We start from the raw sequence: 21,165 nt of genomic DNA on the forward strand, positions 1-21,165 counted from the left end.
TAGTACAGACCTTTGGGGCCAAATTGATAGAGGGGCTGTGCAGAGGCAGGGACTGTTCTCCGCTAGCGGAGGATGTGCCTAGAGCCACAGCCCTGCTGCGGTACTAAGGACAGCTGCCCTGCGAGAGGCAATGTCTCCTGTGAGACATGAAAACCCAAGGCCCTCAATCACTCTCTGTCCTTAAAATACCCCTCGCTGGGGCTTTTCCTCTGGCAGAACAGGAGCATCAGCGCCATTCTCCTGCCCAACTCCTCTGCACTGGGGCTAAGGGCAGGATAAGAAAAGGGAAACTGAGGCATCCCCGAGTCGCTGACAACTCCAGTATCTGACAGGAAGCAATGGGAGGAAGGCAGCGTGTGCCCTGTTCGAGCAGAGCCGTGGCTGTCGCACCCAGACGGTCCCCTGCAGAACATGACAGGGAGGTTTCCTGAGAGGGGGGAGACTGGAAATCAGGAGACTTTTGGGGAACAGCCAAGTTAACCCTTCGCCTGCTGGCACTTTCCAGGCCGAGAGCCGAACGGCGGCTGGAGAAGATGGATATAACACATGTCTGCAGTCTCCGAAGGGTTATTAACTGCACAGTAATGGCCATGAAACTTGGCTTCCCCGTTGTATGTTCAAAATGGCAAGGAGTCAAGCCCAAGTTTGTTTCCTGCGAGCTGCAAGGCTGAGCTCTGCTCCGGCCAGTTGGGAAACGAGGGGAGCCCTGTGTGGAGGGAGGGGGCAAGGAGAAATGCTGGGGCCCAGATCAAGGCCCCCAGCTTCCCCTCAACCCTTGAACTATTTCTACCTGAGATGTCCCAGAAGGCCATCGCTGCACTACAGGGGTGAGGAGATGCCTGGTCTCACTCCAGCTCTGTGTTTCTCATGCACTGAGATCACTGCTGCATGTAGGGCTGTTCCCTTCCTATGGGTTTCCCCAGGAGGGCTCACCCCTCCATTTCTAGCTGAGGGAGGATAATGCCAAGAGGTGTCGCAAGGTGACCTGACCCGGCTTGCATGCACCTTCCCCCCTGCTCTGATATTCAGGCCCTTCGTGGAAGAGCTGCCTGTGCCCTCCTCGGACCCGGCGGTGCTGACCTGACCCAGCTCTGCGGGAATGCCGGCAGCGCCCGTCCAGCCAAGCTTCCTCTCACCGACGGCTAACGCCAGACACACGTACCAGAGCAGCGCGAGACCAAAGGGGCCGGCTTGCCAAGCACTTCGTGGCTCCGAGCTAAAACAACATCAGCTACCCACGGAGACCGTGAGCAGTCAGCAGGTGCACGCTTCCCAGGAGCCAAAGCCCAAGGTGACCACCTGAGTGCACTGCCATTTCAGGTCCTGGTTCCTTAGCAGATGATGAGGGCTGGTGGTGAGCAGGAGAAAACACACAAGGCTGAACTTTTCATGGCTCTTCCCAGGGCTGGGAGCTCCCAAGCCAAGCTGCAAGCCTCCTAACCCTCTGAGAAGGCCAAAGCGGGGTGGAATGACAGCTCGACCCCGTGCAGAGCAGTGCAAAGGGGGGTCCCCTGAATCCCACTCCTAGAACCAGGGTAGCGATGGACCTAACCAACGTCTGAGCTATCCAGAGGTGCTGGGTGTGTTTGGGTCCGAGGGGTTGGTTTGCCTCCTGCGAGAAAACAGCAAGCAGCAGCTGCAGGCCCCGAACCTGCCCCTGCACGAGCGGGTCCTGCACCGGGCTCCAGGCCTTTGGGGCCTGTCTCTGGTTTCAGGACAGACTGAACCCAGAAGCTGAAAGGACAATGAGGACAAAGCCGGTGCGTCTCATCTGCTCCAATGTGTATCTGAACCACCCATTTGAGACTGGACCTAGGTTTGTCCTGAAGGTCTGTGAACACGCTGGAGTAGCTTGGGCAAAGGAGTGCGTGACATCAGGTGAAACAGCCCGTTTTCGTGTCAGGGCAGGGCTTCCCTGGGATCAGCGTGCCCGTTCCCTTGCTCTGGCACATGGCTTAGTACATCACGCTGCAACACGCCTGCTGGGCCGGAGGGGACCACTGGCATCACTGTCAACGGCAAGTACTGTACGTCTATGGCTTGACACTCACCTTCTTTTACAGGTAATTATGCCCCAGGGCCAAGCAGAGGATGAGGAGACAGGGCTCCCAATTTCCATTCCCACTGCTGCTACCAGCTCCTTAGTTGTCTGGGGTAGGAAACACCTAAACCTCAGCAGCAAATCTGCCCATTCCCCTGGATGCCTTGGAGGTACTCACCATCCCTGAAAATCAGGCCATTAACCTCCCAGTGACTCAGTTTCCTGGTGTGTAAAAGGGGTTATTCTATATTTTACTGGTAGGATTTTATTAATCTTTCTAAGGCACACCAAGGTCTCTGGGTAAGGACAGAGGTAACATGCCCTATCAATCCTGATCTGTTACATCATTATCTAATTAGCACAGTGATTTCAGAGGGACTACATAGAGCAAATGACACCCTTATCAGGACCTCGCTGTCGGAGTTTGCTTTGAATTTATAGAGGAAATAGAAAATTATAGACCTTGCCTTGATTTTTTTTGGCATCTCCTCAACCTTCTGCCCCCTCTCCAACTCTTGAAGGACTTTCCCTGGCAGACTGGTTCCTTTACCATGTAATTAAGGGTTGCCTCTAGAAAACAGTCTAACGCTCCTTTAGAGCTGACGTGAGCTGATCCGACCAAAGCCAAGGGGTTTGTTTCATTCTTGAATTCCCATTCCCTGGTGCTGCCTTACGCTTGCCTTTAATTAAGGGAGATTATGTTTTCCTAAAAACAAAAAGTTTTAACCAAGGTTAGTGCAATGAAAGACCCTGGATGAACAGCCTTGAAGAGAGAGAGCCCTAGTTTATCCACTGATTTTTCCAGCCCGAGCTATCTGCATGGGGGGGGAACTTCAACTTACACACAATAATACCCTGCTTCAAGGACATCCGGGGTAGAGGGTAGTTCACTTCCAATTACAATTTTGCCTCTCTGCTGAGGCAGCCACCAGGCACGCCGGCTTTTACACGTGGATGCTTATCTAGTGCGAAGGGGTTTGAGATCACCAGCTTGCCCCACTTGGGTCACTGAGTGGTCACCAGATGGTAGGAAACCAAGGGACCTGACTAGGAAGTCTAGGTCTGAATGATTGCAGCCACCCTGGCTGAGACGGTGGAGAATAGAGGTGTGTGGGTAGTAGAGCCTCCTGAGCCTGGAGACCATGGGGTATGAAGGAAGCAGCATGCCTCCAATTCTCTTGGGCATGGGCATGTTAAGATCTGAGATGTGGCTGGGATGAGAAGAGCAGACCCAGTCTCACCCGGGTTTCACACAACTGCATGTCTAGCAAAACGTTTCTTCTTAATGTCTCTTATCGCACGGAGGTCACAGTAACAGCAGCACCTTGAGTGGAGGCGAGACGAGAGAAATCCCAAATGCCGTTATATTTGGCCCACCTCTGGTTTTCAGGTTTTAACGACGAGGTCATCCGTATTCAAATGAAGGCCAAACCCATTTGCATTATGCCCCCCAGCTTTCTGGGCTGTCTACCTTATTAGGTAAGCGTGTAAGCTAGTCTGTTATATGCAAATGTGCTCACGTACCTGCCTGCTTTGAGATGTACAGACCTATACCGAGAGAAAAGGAAACTCCACGAGTTCTGGGGGGCGAGGGAGTGACCATCCTTGTAATGGCGAGGGTGGGTGGAGAGAGGGGTATAGGTTCAATTGAGAGAGGTAGTTCACCATGTTAGTCTGAAGCTAGTCAGAAGACAGGGTATATATACACACCGTTAGAGACTAAATAAAATTATATCTAGCACAAGCTTTCATGAACCCATCGCTCCATCAGATGCTGTAATAGAGGGCATTGAAGAGGAATACCTAGGACTTAATTTGGGAATAGGGCCAAGCTTGAAGGTAGGGATCATGCCTTGTTTCCTCTCTGAATTTGTTTTCAGGTTGGTTTTGCTCTGATTCACGAGTACACCTGGCATGTGTGTAATCACCTCCCTTCACCATCTCTCTTAACCTTTGTTTCCTTATCTTCCCTTCCTCCTGTGTCACCTTCTAACATGCTTCACTCTTGGGTCCTTGCATTGCCCATTCCTCCACTGACAAACAGCCATTTCCTCACCTTCACCCCCACCCCTGTCTTTTTTTTTTTAAATCTATTGGGGGGAAAACAGAAGTTGTTTTAATTTAATTTAATTCTACCAGTTTGCCCTTTGGTACAGACGTCACCAGTGGCACAACTCTGGGCTATTGTCACGGCTGTACGTGCTGCTGTAAATCTTGCACGAGTAATTCACACATTTTTATGGCTCAGGCTTTGAATTCTTCTAAAATTGTATCCGTGAAGTGGTGAATCCTGATGATTTCTTTAGACGTCCAGTAGAAACAGGACCTTCATAAAAACACTGAGGTCTCTTAGGCGTCACAGAAGATTCATTTCTGTCTCTCAGTCGGTGATTTTGCTCCCCGGCTCTTTAATAACAAGAGCACTGGCACAAACATACAAAATGATGTACGGCACAGTTTTGTCTGCTTTGTATTCCTGACCAAATTCTTTTTCGGGTAACGAACTGAGACATCAACTGAAGATTAAGATTTTCGATGGGGGAATATGATACAGGTAGTCGTTCAAGAACACATGAAATAACCATTAAGCAACGGAGATCCTGCAGAGCCACTCGAATCCCCCCAGTATTGGAGAAAAGCAAGTACATAAAATGTCACAGAGGAGCACAACCGCTGGTGGGAAGTCAGGACAAAGCGGCAGCCCCCGCGCATCGAATGCATCCGCGGGTGTCCGGGGAGCTTCTCCGCTGGCAGCCGAGGGAGATAGGGAGCTGGTGATGGCTGAGTTTTTTATCTAGGCAACTGCTGCGAATAGAGGGGCCGAGTGCACGCACCCGAAATGTGTCGCACTTCTTACATGTCCATCCTAAAAATAAGTCGGCGCCCACGGCTGTGCGCTGCACCTGCGGCAAAGCGACACCTGCGAAGCTTTAAGCAGCCAGGGATGTGCATTTTTTCCAAGGGCCGTTTCCAAGCGAGAGCAGGTCGGAGAGGAAGGAAGCCTTCGCCCCCCAGCAACGCGCTCGCTACGTGTTGCTACCCGGGACGCGTGTCTGACCCACGCGGGCGTCTCGCTCCAGCGCCCAAGAGCTACATGTCGTCGAGGAAAGACCCCGCGTCCCCAATGCCCAGACCAACTGCATCCACACTGCGCTGCCAGGCTCCTGCCCCCTGTGCTTTCCCCTTGCCCTGGGGGGAAAGCAGCAGGGGAGTGAAGGCAAGAGCGAGCCAGGAGGGGTTTCCAACACCCCCCAGCATGCTTGGGGTGGCAGCCCAGGATTCCCACCCAGCCGGCAGGGGTAGGGGCGCCCCCTAGCGCCTGCCCCGCGCGCTGCGCGCCCACCACGTGGACCTGCCGCCCCTGACAACCTAGCTATTTACTCGCGCGGCGGCCAATGGGCGGGCGGGAGGCGCCGCTCGGGGCCGCCGGCGGCCAATGGGCGGGCGGGGCGGGGCGCGACGGGGCGGGGCTTCCACCACGTTGGGTTTGTCCGCAGCGCTAATTAATTTTTCCAGCGGCTGCGAGGGCGGCCGGGTGCAGCCTCTGGCCCCGCCGCCTGCTCCGCTCCGCACTGCACTGCACTGCACCGCTCCGCACTGCACCGATCCACACCGCACTGCACCATGCAGCGCGCCCGCCGCCTCCTCCTCCTCCTGCTGCTGCTGCTCCGGGCACCGGCCGCCAGCGCAGGTAGCGCTGCCCGCGGGCTGGGGGGCGGGGGGCTGCCCGCTGCAGCTGCCCCCAGTGCTGGGGAGGGGGCAATTGCCCCAGGTGCTGGGGGCTGCACCCAGTGCTATGGGGGCTGGGGCAATTGCCCCTGGTGCTGTGAGGGGAGGGGGCACTAGTGCTATGGGGGGGCTGGGGCAGCTGCCTCTGGTGCTATGATGGGGGGGGGTCCCTGGTGCGGTGAGGGTGGCGGGACTGGGGTGACGCCCCTGGTGCAGCGAGGGCTGAGCCCGGCTCCTTGTGCCCTGCAGCCGGCGGCGGCGCGGAGCTGGACGTGGTGACCCCCGAGCGCGTGGGGCTGGAGAAGATCCACCTGCTGGAGCCGGCGGGGGAAGCGCGGCGGGGCAGCCTCCGGCGCCCGCGTGCCCTGCCCCTGCCCCTGCCCCTGCCCGGCAGCGAGGAGGAGGAGGAGGAGGAGGAGGCCGCCGTGCTGCTGCTGCGGCTGCCCACCTCCGGCTCGGAGCTCTACGTGCACCTCCGGCGGGACCCGCGCTTCCTGGCGCCCGGCTTCGCAGTGGAGGAGTGGGGCGAGCCCGGCCTGGCCCGCAGCCGCCCCCCGGAGCTGCCCGACTGCTTCTACACGGGCCACGTGCTGAACCGCACCGACTCCTTCGCCTCCCTCAGCACCTGCGCTGGGCTGGTACTGCCCTGCCTCGTCCCCGGGGGTGCGGGCGGTGGGGGCGAGCGGAGCCGCCGGCGCGGGTGTCCTCTGCAGGGCAGGGGGCCTCGGCTCTGGAGTCCCCTTATGCGGGGGCACCTTGCTGCCGGGTGGGCCCTTGGCTCACCCAGCACCCAGCCCAGCTGCTCCCTCTGTGCCCAGCCCAGTCTGTCTGGTCCTCTGGTTCAGCCAGCTCCCGGAGGGGGCTTGATGCCCGTGCAGAGCACGTGGGACAGAAGGGCTTCTCCATCACAGCTGTCCTGATGTGCCTTGCATGCACCTGCAGCGTGGCACAGGGCTGAGGGGCTGGAGCAAGGGAAGGGGGCAAAGGGCAGTGCTCTGAGCATGGGGCTGGGCCATAACCTCTGCTCCAGGTGTGCTGCCTCGGTGCTGTTGCTGCTAGGTATGATGAGCTTCAGCCGGGACTTTGTCCTGCTCCCGTTGTTTCACCCCCACGCGAGCCTGCACGGCCCCTCTGCCGTTCACCCTGGCTCCTCTTGCAGCCGCTGAGTTTCTCTGTTGTTTTCCCTCTGTCCTTTCTGGTCGTCACCTTGGGACGGCAGCTCCGAAGCACCTGACAGCCTTGCGAGGTCAGGGCAGCCCCTGGAAGAACTGACCTCGTGGCACTGAGACACGCTTTGCACATTGGGTGGCAGGATTTCTCTTCCTAAGAATTAAACGTTTGCCTGTGGGTTTGTGGGACAATGGCAGGGCACGGTGCCAGGTGTGAACTCTGAGCTGGACACCGGCCCGGGCCCTCTTGAGAAGAGAGAGAGAGGGATCCTGTCAGGGAGTGCAGACGGGGTGCCAGCGCTGCAGCAGACAGAGCTGCCTGGGAAATAGTTGGCATTGGAGGTCAGACGAATCCCGCCTTCCTGATCATGCAGAGAATGCTCGTTAATGGTAGCTGGCTAATTTCATGACCTCGGTCATCGTGAGGGGTTGGCTGTTGCGGGGTTTGGGGCACTTTGCTGGGTTTCAAGTCGTGTTGGCAGCCTCGGAAAGTTGCAGAAATCGGGAGTGGGAGCCTTTGCCTGTTGCACTCGGGAGGGATCTCAGGAGGGAGAAAGCAGCTGCAGGCAGCCCGCGCTTGCACGGGGTTCGTTTCCTTCAGCAGACCCATCTGAGGGCGCTGTGCCTCAGGTTACAGCCCCCTCCTCATCCCCCCCCAACTCCCCCCGAGGCATCGAAGCTCTTGAACATTAGCTAGTTTGATTGACACTGTAAATTGAGCTGTTCACCACCACGGGCTCCTTGAAGCTTAAAAGTGATATCTCTAGCTCTAGCTTTAAATCACTGACAGCTCTGCACTTTTGCCACTAAGCATGCTTTGTTAATCCCATTCACGAAGTGCTAGGCTTTTAAAGCTACCTAGTCTAGCATAGCTAAAAAGTACAAATGGGCAGAGAGGAGAACTTTTTTTTTTTTGTTTGTTTGAGAGGAATGTAGTTGTAGGCACTGTATTAATTGTGTGAGCAGGGGGAAGAGGGAGGAAAACAGGCTGGCAGGATTCCCGGTGGAAGAGTTGGAAAAGAACAAAGACCAACTAGTCTAGTTCCTCAACGATGCCAGCATTAGTCAGAATATTCCTAGGGCATCGATTTTTCTCCCTTTGCTTTCTAAATCGCCACCTAATTGATGCAATTGGATTTAAGGAACATTGGGTGCCGAGAATATATTTGGTTTTTGAAAGCAGTTTTTACCCAGTGAATAATCCCAGCATTAGCAAGCCCTAAAACGCCAGTAATCTGGGTTACAATTGGAGCGGCACGTGCTTATGCTGCATTCGAATTTGGTCCTGGGAGTGGTGCAGGCCAAGTCGTCTTTAGTTTCTCCTTTATGGACAGAGAAAAGGCCCGACAGGCATTAAGTTGCCTGCTGCTAGCTCCGAAGATGCTGTTTGATAAGTAGGCTGTAAAGCACCTTGCACACGTGGATGAATAAAGACACTTTTACACGGAGATGCATTAACTGCAGACCATGACAGTAAGGCTTCTTTATGCAGAAGCTGTGCTGATTCAGGCTCCACCTGGTTTGGTTAAATTGAGTCGGATCTCTGTGTAGACCAGGGGCGGACAATTATTTCGGGCGGAGGGCCGCTTACTGAGTTTTGGCAAGCCATCGAGGGCCGCATGACAGGGAGGCAGGGGCAGATATATATTAATTTTCTAAACTTTTTAGGGGCCCCACGGGCCAGATAGAATGGCCTGGCGGACCGCATTTTGCCCACCACGGTGTAGATGCGCGTTTCAGTTCGGGGGCAGTTTGATTTTGTATTCTCAAAGATGTACACAGGTATTTTAAGCGAAGGTGACCAGCCAGATTTATGTCTATTTAAATAACATCCATACAAGTCTTTGCATCGATATAACTAAATTTGTTTTAAGTTGTACCATGAGGTCTGTTCACATCAAACTGGATAAGTTCACAGAAGGGAGGATGGCATGAGCCATGAGGTGTCATTGCAAGAAATAATGAGACGGAGAGTTCTGATGCGTCCATCGGCGTGACGTGGCATCATATGATTGCAGACCCCAGGTTTAGGGCATAAAGGTGGCTCTAGTTTGGGAGACATCTGGTAATCCTGAGCCTCAGGCCGCCTTTGCTGGTTGTCAGTTGCGGGAAGGAAGGAATTTTTCTTCCCCTTGTGAATGCTCCTGGCTTTGGAGAGGCAGGGGGGAGTTTGCCTTCCTCCGAGGCACTGGGATGCTGACCACAGTGAAGGCTGGGTGGTTTTGGATTGGGGTGCTTCGTCGTTTGGGCTGCTACTGGAAACCCAAAGGACCCTGCTCTTCTGCTTAGGGTCAGACTGATCGCCACATCTGCAGTCAGGAGGCCGTTTTTCCCCGTTGTCAGACTGGCACAGACTGTGGGCTGTTGTCTTCATCTAGCCTACGGCATGCTTCTCTTTCCTAGGGTCGTCTGAGTCTTAAGGAACTCCTTCCCTATCATTGCAGTGCCAGGGGATTGGCAGTGCCCTTGTTTCCCTGGCTTATACATGTGGCATGTTATGGGGTGTCATAGTTTCATTGTAGGTAGGGTCAGAAGGGACCTGATCAGATCATCGAGTCCGACCCCCTGCCCTGGGCAGGAAAGGATGCTGGGGTCAAACAACCCCGGGCAAGCTGTTCATCTATCCTCCTTTTAAAGACCCCCAGAGTAGGAGCCAGCACCACTTCTCTTGGAAGTTGGTTCCAGATCCTAGCCGCCCTGACAGTGAAGTAGGGTGTCACAGAAGTGTCCTTGCTGTTGTGGATATTGCTCCTCGTAGGTGGGGGTGAGGGTTTGCAGTGGTGATTTGGGGGATCCCTTTGATTATTGATTGCTTGTGAGTGCGAGGGACCAGACCTGATGGCCAAGTCCGGTCGTGAAGATTCATAAACGAGTGCAGCTCCCGTGATGCCTGTGGCTCAGTGACTTCCTTGAAGTGGATTGTGCTGGAAGTGCTGGGGTCCTGCAGTGAGCTGAAGTACTTAACTCCTGCCTAAAACCCATAGTCTAGCGATACAGGAGGCATCATATTTTCAAGCCACTACCTAGGCCTGGTCTGCAATAGAAAAATCAGGGCTTGTAATTCAGCATCTAGGCATCACCATTAGGGTTGGTAACAAGGACAGAAACTACTTGGATCCCCTTTGTGGAGAGATAAATGGGTTGGTGGAAGAAACCCTGACAGCCATAGATTCATAGATGTTAGGGTTGGAAGGGACCTCAGTAAGTCATTGAGTCTGGGGCAGGAAAGGGGGCTGGGGTCAGACAACCCCAGCCAGATGCTTGTCCAGCCTCCTCTTGAAGACCCCTAGGGTAGGGGAGAGCACCACCTCCCTTGGGCGCCCGTTCCAGATCCTGGCCACCCTTACCGTGAAGAAGTTCTTTCTAATGTCCAACCTAAATCTGCTCTCCGTCAGTTTGTGGCCATTGTTCCTAGTTACTCCAGGGGTGCCCTAGTAAATAGAGCATCTCCTAGTCCCTGCTGCCCTCCCCTGATGAATTTATAGGCAGTCACAAGATCCCCTCTCAGCCTTCTCTTGCAGAGGCTGAAGAGATCCGGGTCCCTCAGTCCCTCCTCGTAGGGCCTTGCCTGCAGGCCTCTGACCATACGAGTGGCCTCCTCTGGACCCTCTCAAGGTTGTCCACGTCCCTATTGAAGTGCGGCGCCCAAAACTGCATGCAATACTCCAGTTGCAGCCTGACCAGTGCCACATAGAGGAGAAGCATCACCTCCCTGGCCCTGTCCGTCATGCACCTGCTAAGCCAGTTTGAACTCCCCCTATTAATAGTAGTGCAGCAGCGGGAGGTCTCCTGCACGTTGCCAGTGCTGGCTTACCTGGTGGGGCTTGTAAGTGGGCACTCACGACCGCTATTAAAAAGAACTGATGCCCAGACTGGTTGTAACACCGACCAGTTGCCCGCTGCTAGCTTCAATGACGCTGTTTGATAACTAGGCTGTAAAACGTGTGCAAGGTGAATACAGCATGATTTGGGGGAGCTGGATTCTAATGAAAATAAAGTCCCCGTCACGGTGGCAGAAAATTGGAGTTATTGCTGCGTTCGGACATTTTTTGCTCGTCGGGCTCTTTTGCAGCCTACCATAGACAGGTTGTGTGTTTTGCTGGGTTTTTTTAAGACCTCCTATCACAGAAGCGTAAATGCTCTTGAGAACACTGTCTGACTGCCTCTTGTAGCTGAGCTAGTGGAGGTTGCTCTGTATTTCAGGTTCGTACGAACCTGACCGGACCGGAGGTGAACCAAGTCCTGTGTTTTAGGACCTCCACACCCTTGAACTGGCAGCACAGACCTGTTTGCTTAACCATGTTCCTGAAGTTTGCTACGGTCTGGGACTTAGCAGGCCTGGGGCACCTACATTGCGAGACCAACTGTTTTGCAGTTGTACTGTGCAGACGGCAGATTTTAAAGCATGGACAGGAGCCAAGTGCCCTGGGCCTGATCTAACCTGTCTGGTAGTTAGCTTGGGAAGTTGTTCCTTAATTCAGGCTGACTGCTTGGCTGAGGCAAGACCATCCTTGGTAAGAATAATGTTGGGGAGTGCAGTCTTTCATGTTTCGATGTGATAAAAAGCCGGCCAGCCTTGCCACTAGCAAGGTAACTACCTGTTTCCTCTACCATGCAAGGTAATCACTCCTTTCCTCTACCATTTCCTCTGCTGTGCATGAGGGGTGGATGCAGCTGATGGCTCCAGTTATCCACTGATGCTGGGTTTTTTCAGTCACTAATTCTCTCCAATAGCTTTAACTGGTGGGGTTTCAGGTATTTCATTCTGTATATTGAGTGTCCTCCCCTCATCACCCCTTCCGGTTTCTGCCGGAGTCACTCTGAGCAGCTGAAGTGAGATGCTTGCCGATGCAAATGTCCCCACTTTGGGGACATCACACCAGGTATGCAGGGCCCTGCCGAAGGTGTTTCTTGGTCCCCCGCATCTTCAATTTTTGGCCACCTTTAAATGACTATGTCTAGAGATGCACTAAAGATGTAGGGTTTTGGGTGTTAAGAGGTGTTTGGACTGATCTCTGGGGCTTATATTCATGTCTCCATCTTCTGGTTAAGAATCCAGCCTGAAATCCAAAATCCCAGGGGGAGATGCAGAGATTTTAATTCAGAGTAACTTCTCCTTGGGCTGTGCTGGGATTTGGAGGCTGTGGCTTTGAACTGTCTCTCGTTTAAAGCAAACAGCTCTTCTGAACAGAGCAGAAGAGGCGGGGTGTTCCCCTCTATGCAGTGTCATTTATCTTACTTTCCACACCATGCTTCTAGCGCCTTTGCATTCAGCTGGACTTCATACAACTTCCTTTGAGCAGGACAGATCTATGGAGGCCAATGATGGACAGTACAAAGGCTAGTAGGATGAGAACAATGAGGTCCCCATTGTTGGAAGTGATGGAGGTTACCCTTTAAGGAATAAATTAAACCTGGGAAGCCTCAAAAGTTTGCCAGCATTGTTCTCCATCATCAACGGAGAGAAGAGGAGGGCCCACACACACGCAGCACAAAAGCCATGCTTTGGGGCATTTGCATTGGTCATTCTTCTCCAGATGGATGCAAACAAGCTTTGGCAAGTAGGGACAAAGGAGGACAATAGAGCATCCATCTGGGCCGTGTGGAAATGGCAATTCAATCAGGTGCACTTTTGTTCAGGCAAGTTAGATGAAGAGTTAAGAGTGCTTGATCCTATAACGAGCTGGGTGGGCTTCAGTCTTGGTAAATCTGAGCTGCGATAGTCAAGTTAAAACTCTGCAGTTGTGGAGATGGGGAAGATCATTTGTCTTCCCCCTGCTTTTGCCTTGGTAGATCTGGGGCGGTGGTGGCCACGACGCCTGGACGCTGGACAAAACTGATGGCAGAAAACTGACCCCGTAAGCAGGAGACCATTGACCCTTCCTGCCTTTACCCTTCTTTTAGCCTCGCTAGCTGCGGAGAGGAGGTTTGGGAGTAACCGTCCGGGGACAGTCGGTTATGTCTGGGGGTTGGGAAGCAGGGCCAGCTCCGAAAGTGCCCCCGCCGATCTCTACCTTGGTGACACAGTGGGTAGCAGAATCGGGATCTTGAGGAAAGGGAAGGAGAGAGGTGGCTTCATCTGGGGTTAGGTCTGACTGGGGTCCCCGTGCCGTGGTGGCAGTGCCCCTCGGCATCCCTCCTCAACTGACCTGGAGACCCTGTGCTCTCGGAGGGAGCAAGAAAATACGAGTCCCGGGGTTTCCAGAGGTTTCTTTTGGCAAGCTCAGAGCTCCACTACACTTCTTTCCTGAGGACAGGAGCTGATTGGGGCTGAGCGCGGATATAAAGTTAAGCTTCGTATGATTGCTGGTGTGTGCACACATGTGCTCAGCCCTTTTGGTACAGTGCCTTTGAAGGAGGGAGACGGAGAGGATGGTGGCAGCGCCCGCTCTCTTTGGGAGCGCTCGGATTTGCAGCGGCGTTGCAGCCCCTCGGACCTGGAGCGTGATCAGAAGTGAGACCTGAATTGAAGCAAAGGGGTCGGGGCGGGTTGGGAGTGACAGCCCTCGGGCCCTTTTTATTCTTCTCTATTACACAGAAAGGCCCCAAAGGATTTCTTGAACAAAAGATGCTTTTGTCTTTGCTTGGTTTGTCTTCCCCCCCCGAAGTTTTATATATACACTTCAGGTATTGTCAGCTCTGGGGGAGACTTATGGAAATTCAGGCTTCACAGGGGGAGAGCTGAAGAGAGATGGCGAGTCTTTCAGCAGAATTAGCCTTCTAGCTGTTCGTTAGCAGGTTTGGTTAAATAGATATTTAGGGGAAAGACCAGCATTTGTCAGATGTTCAAAACTCTGAGTTTTGGGTGTTTTCTTTCTTCTTTTGCTGCTCTCTATCCAAAACACCTAAAGAACATTCCTCCCTCCTGTCTGTGCGGGGCGTTAAATAGATGTTAACACTGCCAAAGGCAAAATAGGGGTTTGAGCATCCGATTACTTGCTTCCTTCCTCTCAATGTCTGTTTACCTGTTTGTTAGGCGTTTGGTTCGAGCGAGGAAAATGTCGTTAAAGAGTCAGCAGCTTTGTTCCTCCTGGTTCAGGCGACAGCTTGTAAGCTGATTTAAGATCTATTTTTTGGAAATAAACCCTTTACAGGTCACCTCATTTGCTGTTAGCTCCCTTTTTACAGATCATATCAAAAACACTGCCTTATCGAAAGGGTTGGACGGTGGAAATGCTGGATTGTATTAGCAGGGTGCAGGGCAGAGCTACGCTGAGAAGGAGAGTTGGGATTGTTGCAACCAGACAATCGGCACGGATCCAGCGCTACCAGAAACGGGGAGCGGCGGGTCTGGAGTAGCACAGTGCACGGCAACCTTATTTAAGCGGCAAGCAGGAATGGCCCAGTTGGGGTCAGAGGCAAATGGGAGGTGGATGCTGGATCCACTGCCGCCACTTCTCCCAGGGCGGCGCAGGGAAAGCAACCACTGCTGCAACCCCATGTCTGCAGGCCAGATCCAATGGCTCTGTAGGCTGGATCGGCCATGGGCATTGGCAACCAGACAGGACCGTGTGGGGCAGGGCTGGATGGTAATAAAAGGTGGTGAAAGGCGATGCCGTGTGAGTGCTAGCACTTCTGTTGCAGTCCCTGGGGGATTTATGCTGGGGGCAGTGTAAGAAGAACTTCTCCCTAAATACAACCTAAATACGGCCTTGGAGGTGAACAGGTTGATGTAGAGACTCCTGAAAGATGTTGAGCTACTCCTGGCAGAGACGTAGATCAGAGAGTTAGCAGACTTCCTCTTGCATGGGCGATCGCTTTGCACGTCACTCGCTGGAAATTCAGAAAGCCGGGAGCTTGTGCGGGAACGCTTTAATCGTGGTAGAAAATGCCATCTTTTGCTGCCGAGTTCTTATGAACCGATGACAAATAAAGCTGAATGCAGGAGGAGCCGAAAGAAGCGGCTGCCATAGCTACTGTGGTAGAGGAGCAAACGAGGGATGGTTTTTTATTTTTATTTTTATTGGCTTGGCAGCTTGGTGGCTTGCCTTTTGAAGCTGAAATAATTCCAACTTTCCTATTAGCTGCACGGCGTGCTTCTGTCAGTGGTAACGTCCTGTCGTGCTCACTGTAAAAGGCAAGGTAGATTCATAGCTGCCAGTTTGCAGAATATTTAGAAATTTCCCAAGTTGCAGAAAAAGCCCCCGTGCTGAATTTTCTTGTGCCCAGTTGCTCTCATGCCTCCTGCGTTTTGAAGGCCGTTGGCCAATGCCTTCTGGTGTTCTTGCACACCCACCCTGTGCTGGTCTTCGATGTCATGACAGCTTGTCTTATGCTTTGCGTCTGTTTTCTCAAGAGATCAGCAGAGTGAAGATCATAAGGAGTACCCCAAATTGTATCTCCCCCCCCCAATAACCTTTGTCCTTGACAGACCCTGAATACTTAATTTAATTGGAATGATTTAAAAAAAAAAATCCACTGGGGGCTTGGAAATACCAGTGCCATTGTGCTGTGTTTGGCTTGTAACCACAAACCAGCCTCCTTTCAGCCTTGAACATCTCTTCTTCGGGATAAACGAGGCTAAGGGAAGTTCCCTGCAGCATTATTCGGGGGCTGATGCCTTGTTCTCAGGACGATGCGGTGCCAGGCTTGGTTCGGTCAGGGGCTAGGAGAGTCCCCATGAAAAAAAGCACTTGTAGAAAAACAAAATGATGCACCCAGTCGGAGAGGACTCGGGTCAGTAGATGAGAACGACTGTGGTTGAACCCCGCAGCCTTCGGTGCCCATCCCTGGTATAGTTGGGGGACAGTCTAACTCTGTAAACCCACCAGGACAGTTAGCTTGTAGGGTTGGACCCTCACTTTTCCTGGGTAGAGACATAGGACTCTTTCCCTCCATGGATTGGGAGGAAAGAGGTTTTGCAGTTCCAAAACAAATGGGAAATATTAGGCCTTTCCAATGGTTTAAATAATTTTTGTGTGTGATGCCAGAACATTGGGATAATGGGTGGGGGGTGATGAAACCAACCGCCTCTTACATAGTTTTGGCACCAGAGAGAATGGCTGGCGTTGTCTTGGGAGCACTGGCATGGCTTTTAGTACTATGGCACCAGATTTACTGTTCTCCTCCTACATGATTAAAACCTATATTAGAAAAAGTAGGTTGGGAATACCTCCCAGCTGGAAGGTTGGAACAAGGAATGGATGCAAGTGAGAACATCCTGGAGGAGGCCAGAAGAAGGCACCAAAGCATTTGCTATTTCCAAAAACGAGCTTGGCAAGACCCAGCTTCTAACTGGAGATAAGAGGCCCGGCTCTTTAGAAACTCCAAGTTATGTGACCTTGGTAGGCGTCCTGGAGGACCGTTCTTGCACATGATTAGCACATGCCATCTGAGATGCTTTATGCATTTTACAAATGCCGTTCACCTTAGCCTCCTGGCGTGCTTTTGGAGTGGGGATGCTGCCTTTATCACCCCAGTCTTGTGGTTTGGGCAGGTCTGATTTGAGGCAACCAAGAGTGTTTAAAGGCCGGGATTTTCAAAGTATCCTATTTTGGGGAGGTTTAATTTTGGCTCTCTGATCCCTTCCATAATAGTTTACAACACCTAGACATTAGAGATGAGAACAATCTGCTTTTCCTGTAAGTCCTCTGATTAAAGATAGTGGACCCAACTCTGGGATGACCTGAGCTGCAGAGCAAACAAAGGTCTGGTGCTGAGTGTGGAAATGCAGAATTCCCAGCATATAGGTAATGTGCATTATAAATCATATCAGTACAGGATTTGCATGCACATGCAGTCTTCATTTGGATCGCTGCCCATGTGGCATAAAACACATGGAAGAAGTCAGGTCATGCTTTCTCAGTAGTCATCCAGTGAGTATTCGTAGATCGTAAGGAGCTGGAAGGGACCTTGCAAGATCATCGGGTCCAGCCTCCCTGCACTAGGCAGGAAAGTATTGCATACACGTGACCTGGATGAACAGGTGAACGGATCCCTTTGGGGGTCCGACTAAAGGTGGCATCTAGCTCTTGCTGAAAGCAATAGCAGCTTTCTAATGGACTGCAGTAGAAGTTGCATCACGCCTTTAATTGGACAGCACTTTTAAGGGCCAGTTTTAGGTTACAGGTCAGTACACTGGAGATAGGCACAGTGATTTCATTCATTTTGGTGCATATTATGATAAAACCATATTTTCCAAACTCCTGTTTTCTGACTTGCTTACCACCCTACTGCGGTTTATTCAAATGGAAAGATCCTGAAGGTTTTGGGTGACATCCTTGCTCCCACTCTGCCCTCTTTGCACCCGTAAGAAGGTAGGAACAGTGCTAATGAGCTCTAAAAAGCCCTGGATTCAGCCCCCCCTCCCAAAAAAGTTTCCTTGGTATGGGAGATGTTGTTTATTTGGGGTCCCCAGGGCCACCTTTGAGCTTTTCTTCAGACCTTGGAGTCACAAAGGTAAGAGGGAGTGATGATCTCTCCTTCCCCTGTGCTGGAGGCTCTGTGTTGCACCTTTGGGGACATAGCATCTCCCCCTTTATTCTGCTTCTGGCTTTGGGACCGGGACCGCCAGGCTTTTGTCTGGTTGCAGGCATCTTCATGTCTCCGTGCTTACGAGCTGGCTAACCCTGCTCAGTAACAATGCAGAAGATAGTTTTGGGCCAAACAAAATAGCTGCTTTCACTGAAATTTAAAAATAGCCATGGAAACTTTTCTACTAGTGGCATTTTGTGAACAAGACTTTTTCTAAGACCCAGGCTTGGGGCTCGCCGTGACTGAGAGTGCAGGGCCATCTTGTAGAGGGGCTTAGCATTGTTCAGAGATGTGGTAGCAATCGATAGATATGAAATACGTGCTAGGCTGGAGTGTGTCCTACTGTCTCCTTTTGTGAATCTTCCCAAACTAGAGCTACACCGTTCTGCATATAACACACTTCAGTCATCCTGGCCTCTTCCATCCACGTTCCCTCTTTTTCCAGCGTCCTAATGTCCTTGATGAATTAATCAAGGATGTAACTTGAAACGTGGGAGGAAAGCCTGAACTGCCTGGTTGACCATGCACTTGAAGACAGCTTTATTTGTTCAGTAAAATGTCTTGGTTGGTCTTGGCACAATTTCTATTGAAATAGAGACCTTGGATCTCCACCTAGTGGTGGTACTTTCATTTCCTCCATATAATGCCGTCAGATTGGGAGTTATTGTCACTTGTCTGGGCGGTTATGGCTGGTTCAGACGTATTCACAGCTTCCTAATTCTGTTTCCTATCTGGAAGCAGTATGAAACCAGAACTTAAATCATCTAATGTGGGTATGTGCAGTCTTCATGCAAATGAGATGTAGACGCTTGCCTTTTCAGCAGTGGACATTGTCTTACCTTGTGCCTTGGAGCCCCTGAAACTCATAGGATTCAAAAAGACTTGATTGTGTAAATAGTGACCTTTTAGTTTTGGGAGTAGGGAAATCCATATGGGGAAAGCATCTCTTTTTTTTTTTTTTTCCCTTCTGTGTGGTCAGGCCTGGGGATTCATTGCGGGGTTTGGTACTCGTCTAAGCTTCCAGCTATTTTCTGATTTAAAAAAAAAAGAGAGAGAGAGAGAAAACACAGTACAGAAAAACTAACATATGTTTGTCACTTGGGCAAATGTTACTAAAAGTAAAAAAAAAAATAAAAAAAAAAATAAAGACCTCCATGCCATGGGCTTAGCTTGCAGGTTTAGCTGAAGCGAGTTGCCGATGGTTGGGATGTATGTGAGTAGCACATCCTTTCTACTCCTCGTTCTTTCTTTTTTTTCAATTCAACTGAGTTTCCTAGCTCTTAGCTCACTTTCTAGCCCATACTTGGTAATTCCCATTTCTCCCCATCATTGTGATTCTCTTGTCTTATGGTCCTTAAAAAAAATCCTCCCCTGGTATCTCACAGCATGGAGCAAGACCTGGTCTGGTCTGAAATATGCTTAGGTGAATCAATTGGATTTTCTAGCTCTTCTGAACCAGCTTGTTTATCCCAGGATGATCCATCCTAGTCTTTTTTTTAATCTCTGATACTCTTAGTACTTAAAAACTTAGGTCCTGGACCCCACAATGGTTATTCCAGCATTGTTTGGTTGCTCGGTGTGTTTTTCCATGTGCCTTTCCAGTTTTCAGATGGCGGTAGAGTTTCAATCTGCTTTGTGGAGACCAGAAGAGTCTCCAAAAACGTAAGAGGTTATACTTCTACCACGATTCTCCATGTACAAGAAAAAATACAAGTACGTGCTCCAACCGTTGCTAAAGGAACACACTTTTCAGCCCGGTGTTAGCCGTAATTCCTCCTGCAAAAAATGTATAAGCTGTCTTTCTAGATCTGCAGCGCGGCAGGCCTTCCAGGTGCAATTGTAATAGAAATAATTAATAGCGACATGAATAAGGGGTGGAGCTCTCTGTCTTTCTCAGACTACAATATTCAGTGGGTTTTTTAGGCCTAACATAATGAGTGAGCATGCAGGCTTGTGGCAAAGGGTGTGATGTGGGATTAAGTTCCTCCCACCCCCCACCAAACTGATAAATCATGAAAAGATAAATGGTTAAGGTGCCAAAGCAAGCAATGATTTTTCTCTCCTTTGCGGACAGATTGGCTACATCCAGGTCGGGTCAGAACACCTGCTAATACAACCGGTGAATATCTCGGAAACCTCGTTCAGCGGAAAAGAGCACTTCATCCGGCGCAAACGGTCCTCAAAATCCAGCCCTCCCGTGAGGTTGCGGGGTCCCGATGAACACTGCAGAGTCGTATCTGGTGAGTTTGAGACGCATGATTGACCTTGCGTGACACACATGCGGTTATGGTGGTGCCTGCGGTTCTGCCACGTTTCTTCGTTCACGTGTGATCCAGTTGATTCGGGCATTAGGGCAATTGGAGGTAGTCATGGATGATGCGTGGCTGTGGGTCTGGCCTTGTGAGCAGAGAGAAATGGAAAATGGGCTGACTAACCTGTGCTGAAATGGGTTTCTTGGAGCAACGTGAGCGAGAGACGGTGTGCGGTGGTTATAGAGGCATGCTGTGAAGCAGGAGTTTTGTGCACTCTGAGAATTAAAAAATGTCTTCAATTTGCTTTCCCATAAATCAGTAAATGTTGTTATTTGCACGCATTACCTGGGTGTTCAGATCTTTAATGCTTCTGCAGTGCTTTGCGAGCCTCATTAAAGGCATTTTATACTGTGCTGCCATGAAAGGGCTGAGCCTGCAGTATTGAAGCCCATGGGAGCTTTACCGCTGCAGTCTGTGGGAAAAAGATCAGGCCTTCCTATACACGCGCATGTCATACCTCTACGACTGAAGATGCCACAAAGCTGTTCTGTAGGTCCAGAGATCCTGTGTGTAGCGGAGAAAAAGGACTGTGTAAGACGGTGTCCTTTGAGCGTGTAATTGGAATACCTGGTGGAAGGCATGCGTTGCATCTCGCACCAAGTCTGTAGCTTCAGGTTGGCCGTGAACCCAGTCCGAATCCAGGGGTGGTGATTTGGAAGCTGACTCCTGGAGAGAGAAATCCTAACGCATTAAAGTTGACTCTGAATGTCCCTTAAGTCAAAGAGGTTCAAATTCTGAGTTTACCCTCTGAGCCTCAGTACTGTCTTTGGCATCTCTGTATACCTGGATATAGGACTGTGGGGAGAAAGAGGATGCTCGTGTCACTAGGAAGTTCTGAAGTGGGACATCACTAAAACGATCCCTTCAAACCAAAAAGGGATGACAGACGCAGGTGTAATTTTATAGGCAGGAAACCCCAACTTCCAGTATAACAGGAGAACAAGAAGCTCCCTTAAACAATAGCACTTCTGTTCTTTAGGTAACATGTCCCTGTCTACTGATATCTTCTCCTTCTCTTCCCCCAGCCCTCCCCCCTAGTAATTCCAGTGCCACGGAGGAATAAAAGATCAAAAGTGTCAGTAAATTTATCTGCTTGGAGGGTTTGTGCCTCTGAGCTGCTGCAAATCTTCTCAGCCTTTCAGTGCTTAGCAGCTTGAAATGCTGAAAAAATGCAGCTGTTCCCACTCTTTTTTTCCCCCCATTTTTTTGTTTTGTTTTGTTTGATGTTCATAGTAAAACAGCTGCGTGGTACGAGCGTGTCTTCCCCTTTATCAGAGGTCCCGGAGGCTGTCTGAACGCGCATTCAGCAACTGCATCCTGTCCTCTTCCATCTGTAAGACAGAGGCCAGGTTTTCAGCTGGTGGAGCTGGCACAACACGGGCTCCAGTGGGGCTGTGTCAATATACACCCCCAAGGGATCTGGTCCATCTGGTTTAACGCG

At 51.2% G+C, this 21,165-nt stretch overlaps 1 protein-coding gene across 2 annotated transcripts in view; it reads left to right on the forward strand.

Moving 5' to 3' along the window:
• The first annotated feature begins 5,546 nt into the window (after window positions 1-5,546).
• Window positions 5,547-21,165, forward strand: part of ADAMTS17 (ADAM metallopeptidase with thrombospondin type 1 motif 17) — a 261,444-nt gene continuing 245,825 nt past the window's right edge. Inside the window, exons 1-3 of one of the 2 annotated variants that reach the window (XM_019477538.2) lie at window positions 5,547-5,732; window positions 6,020-6,408; window positions 19,487-19,652. In XM_019477538.2, the coding sequence (XP_019333083.1) occupies window positions 5,666-5,732; window positions 6,020-6,408; window positions 19,487-19,652 (622 nt within the window). In that variant the 5' untranslated portion in view covers window positions 5,547-5,665. The remainder of the gene's footprint in view (window positions 5,733-6,019; window positions 6,409-19,486; window positions 19,653-21,165) is intronic. The other variant, XM_019477539.2, reaches the window with a different exon arrangement.

Source organism: Alligator mississippiensis, chromosome 11 (assembly GCF_030867095.1).
Source record: "Alligator mississippiensis isolate rAllMis1 chromosome 11, rAllMis1, whole genome shotgun sequence".
In the NCBI taxonomy this organism is placed as follows: Eukaryota; Metazoa; Chordata; order Crocodylia; family Alligatoridae; genus Alligator; species Alligator mississippiensis.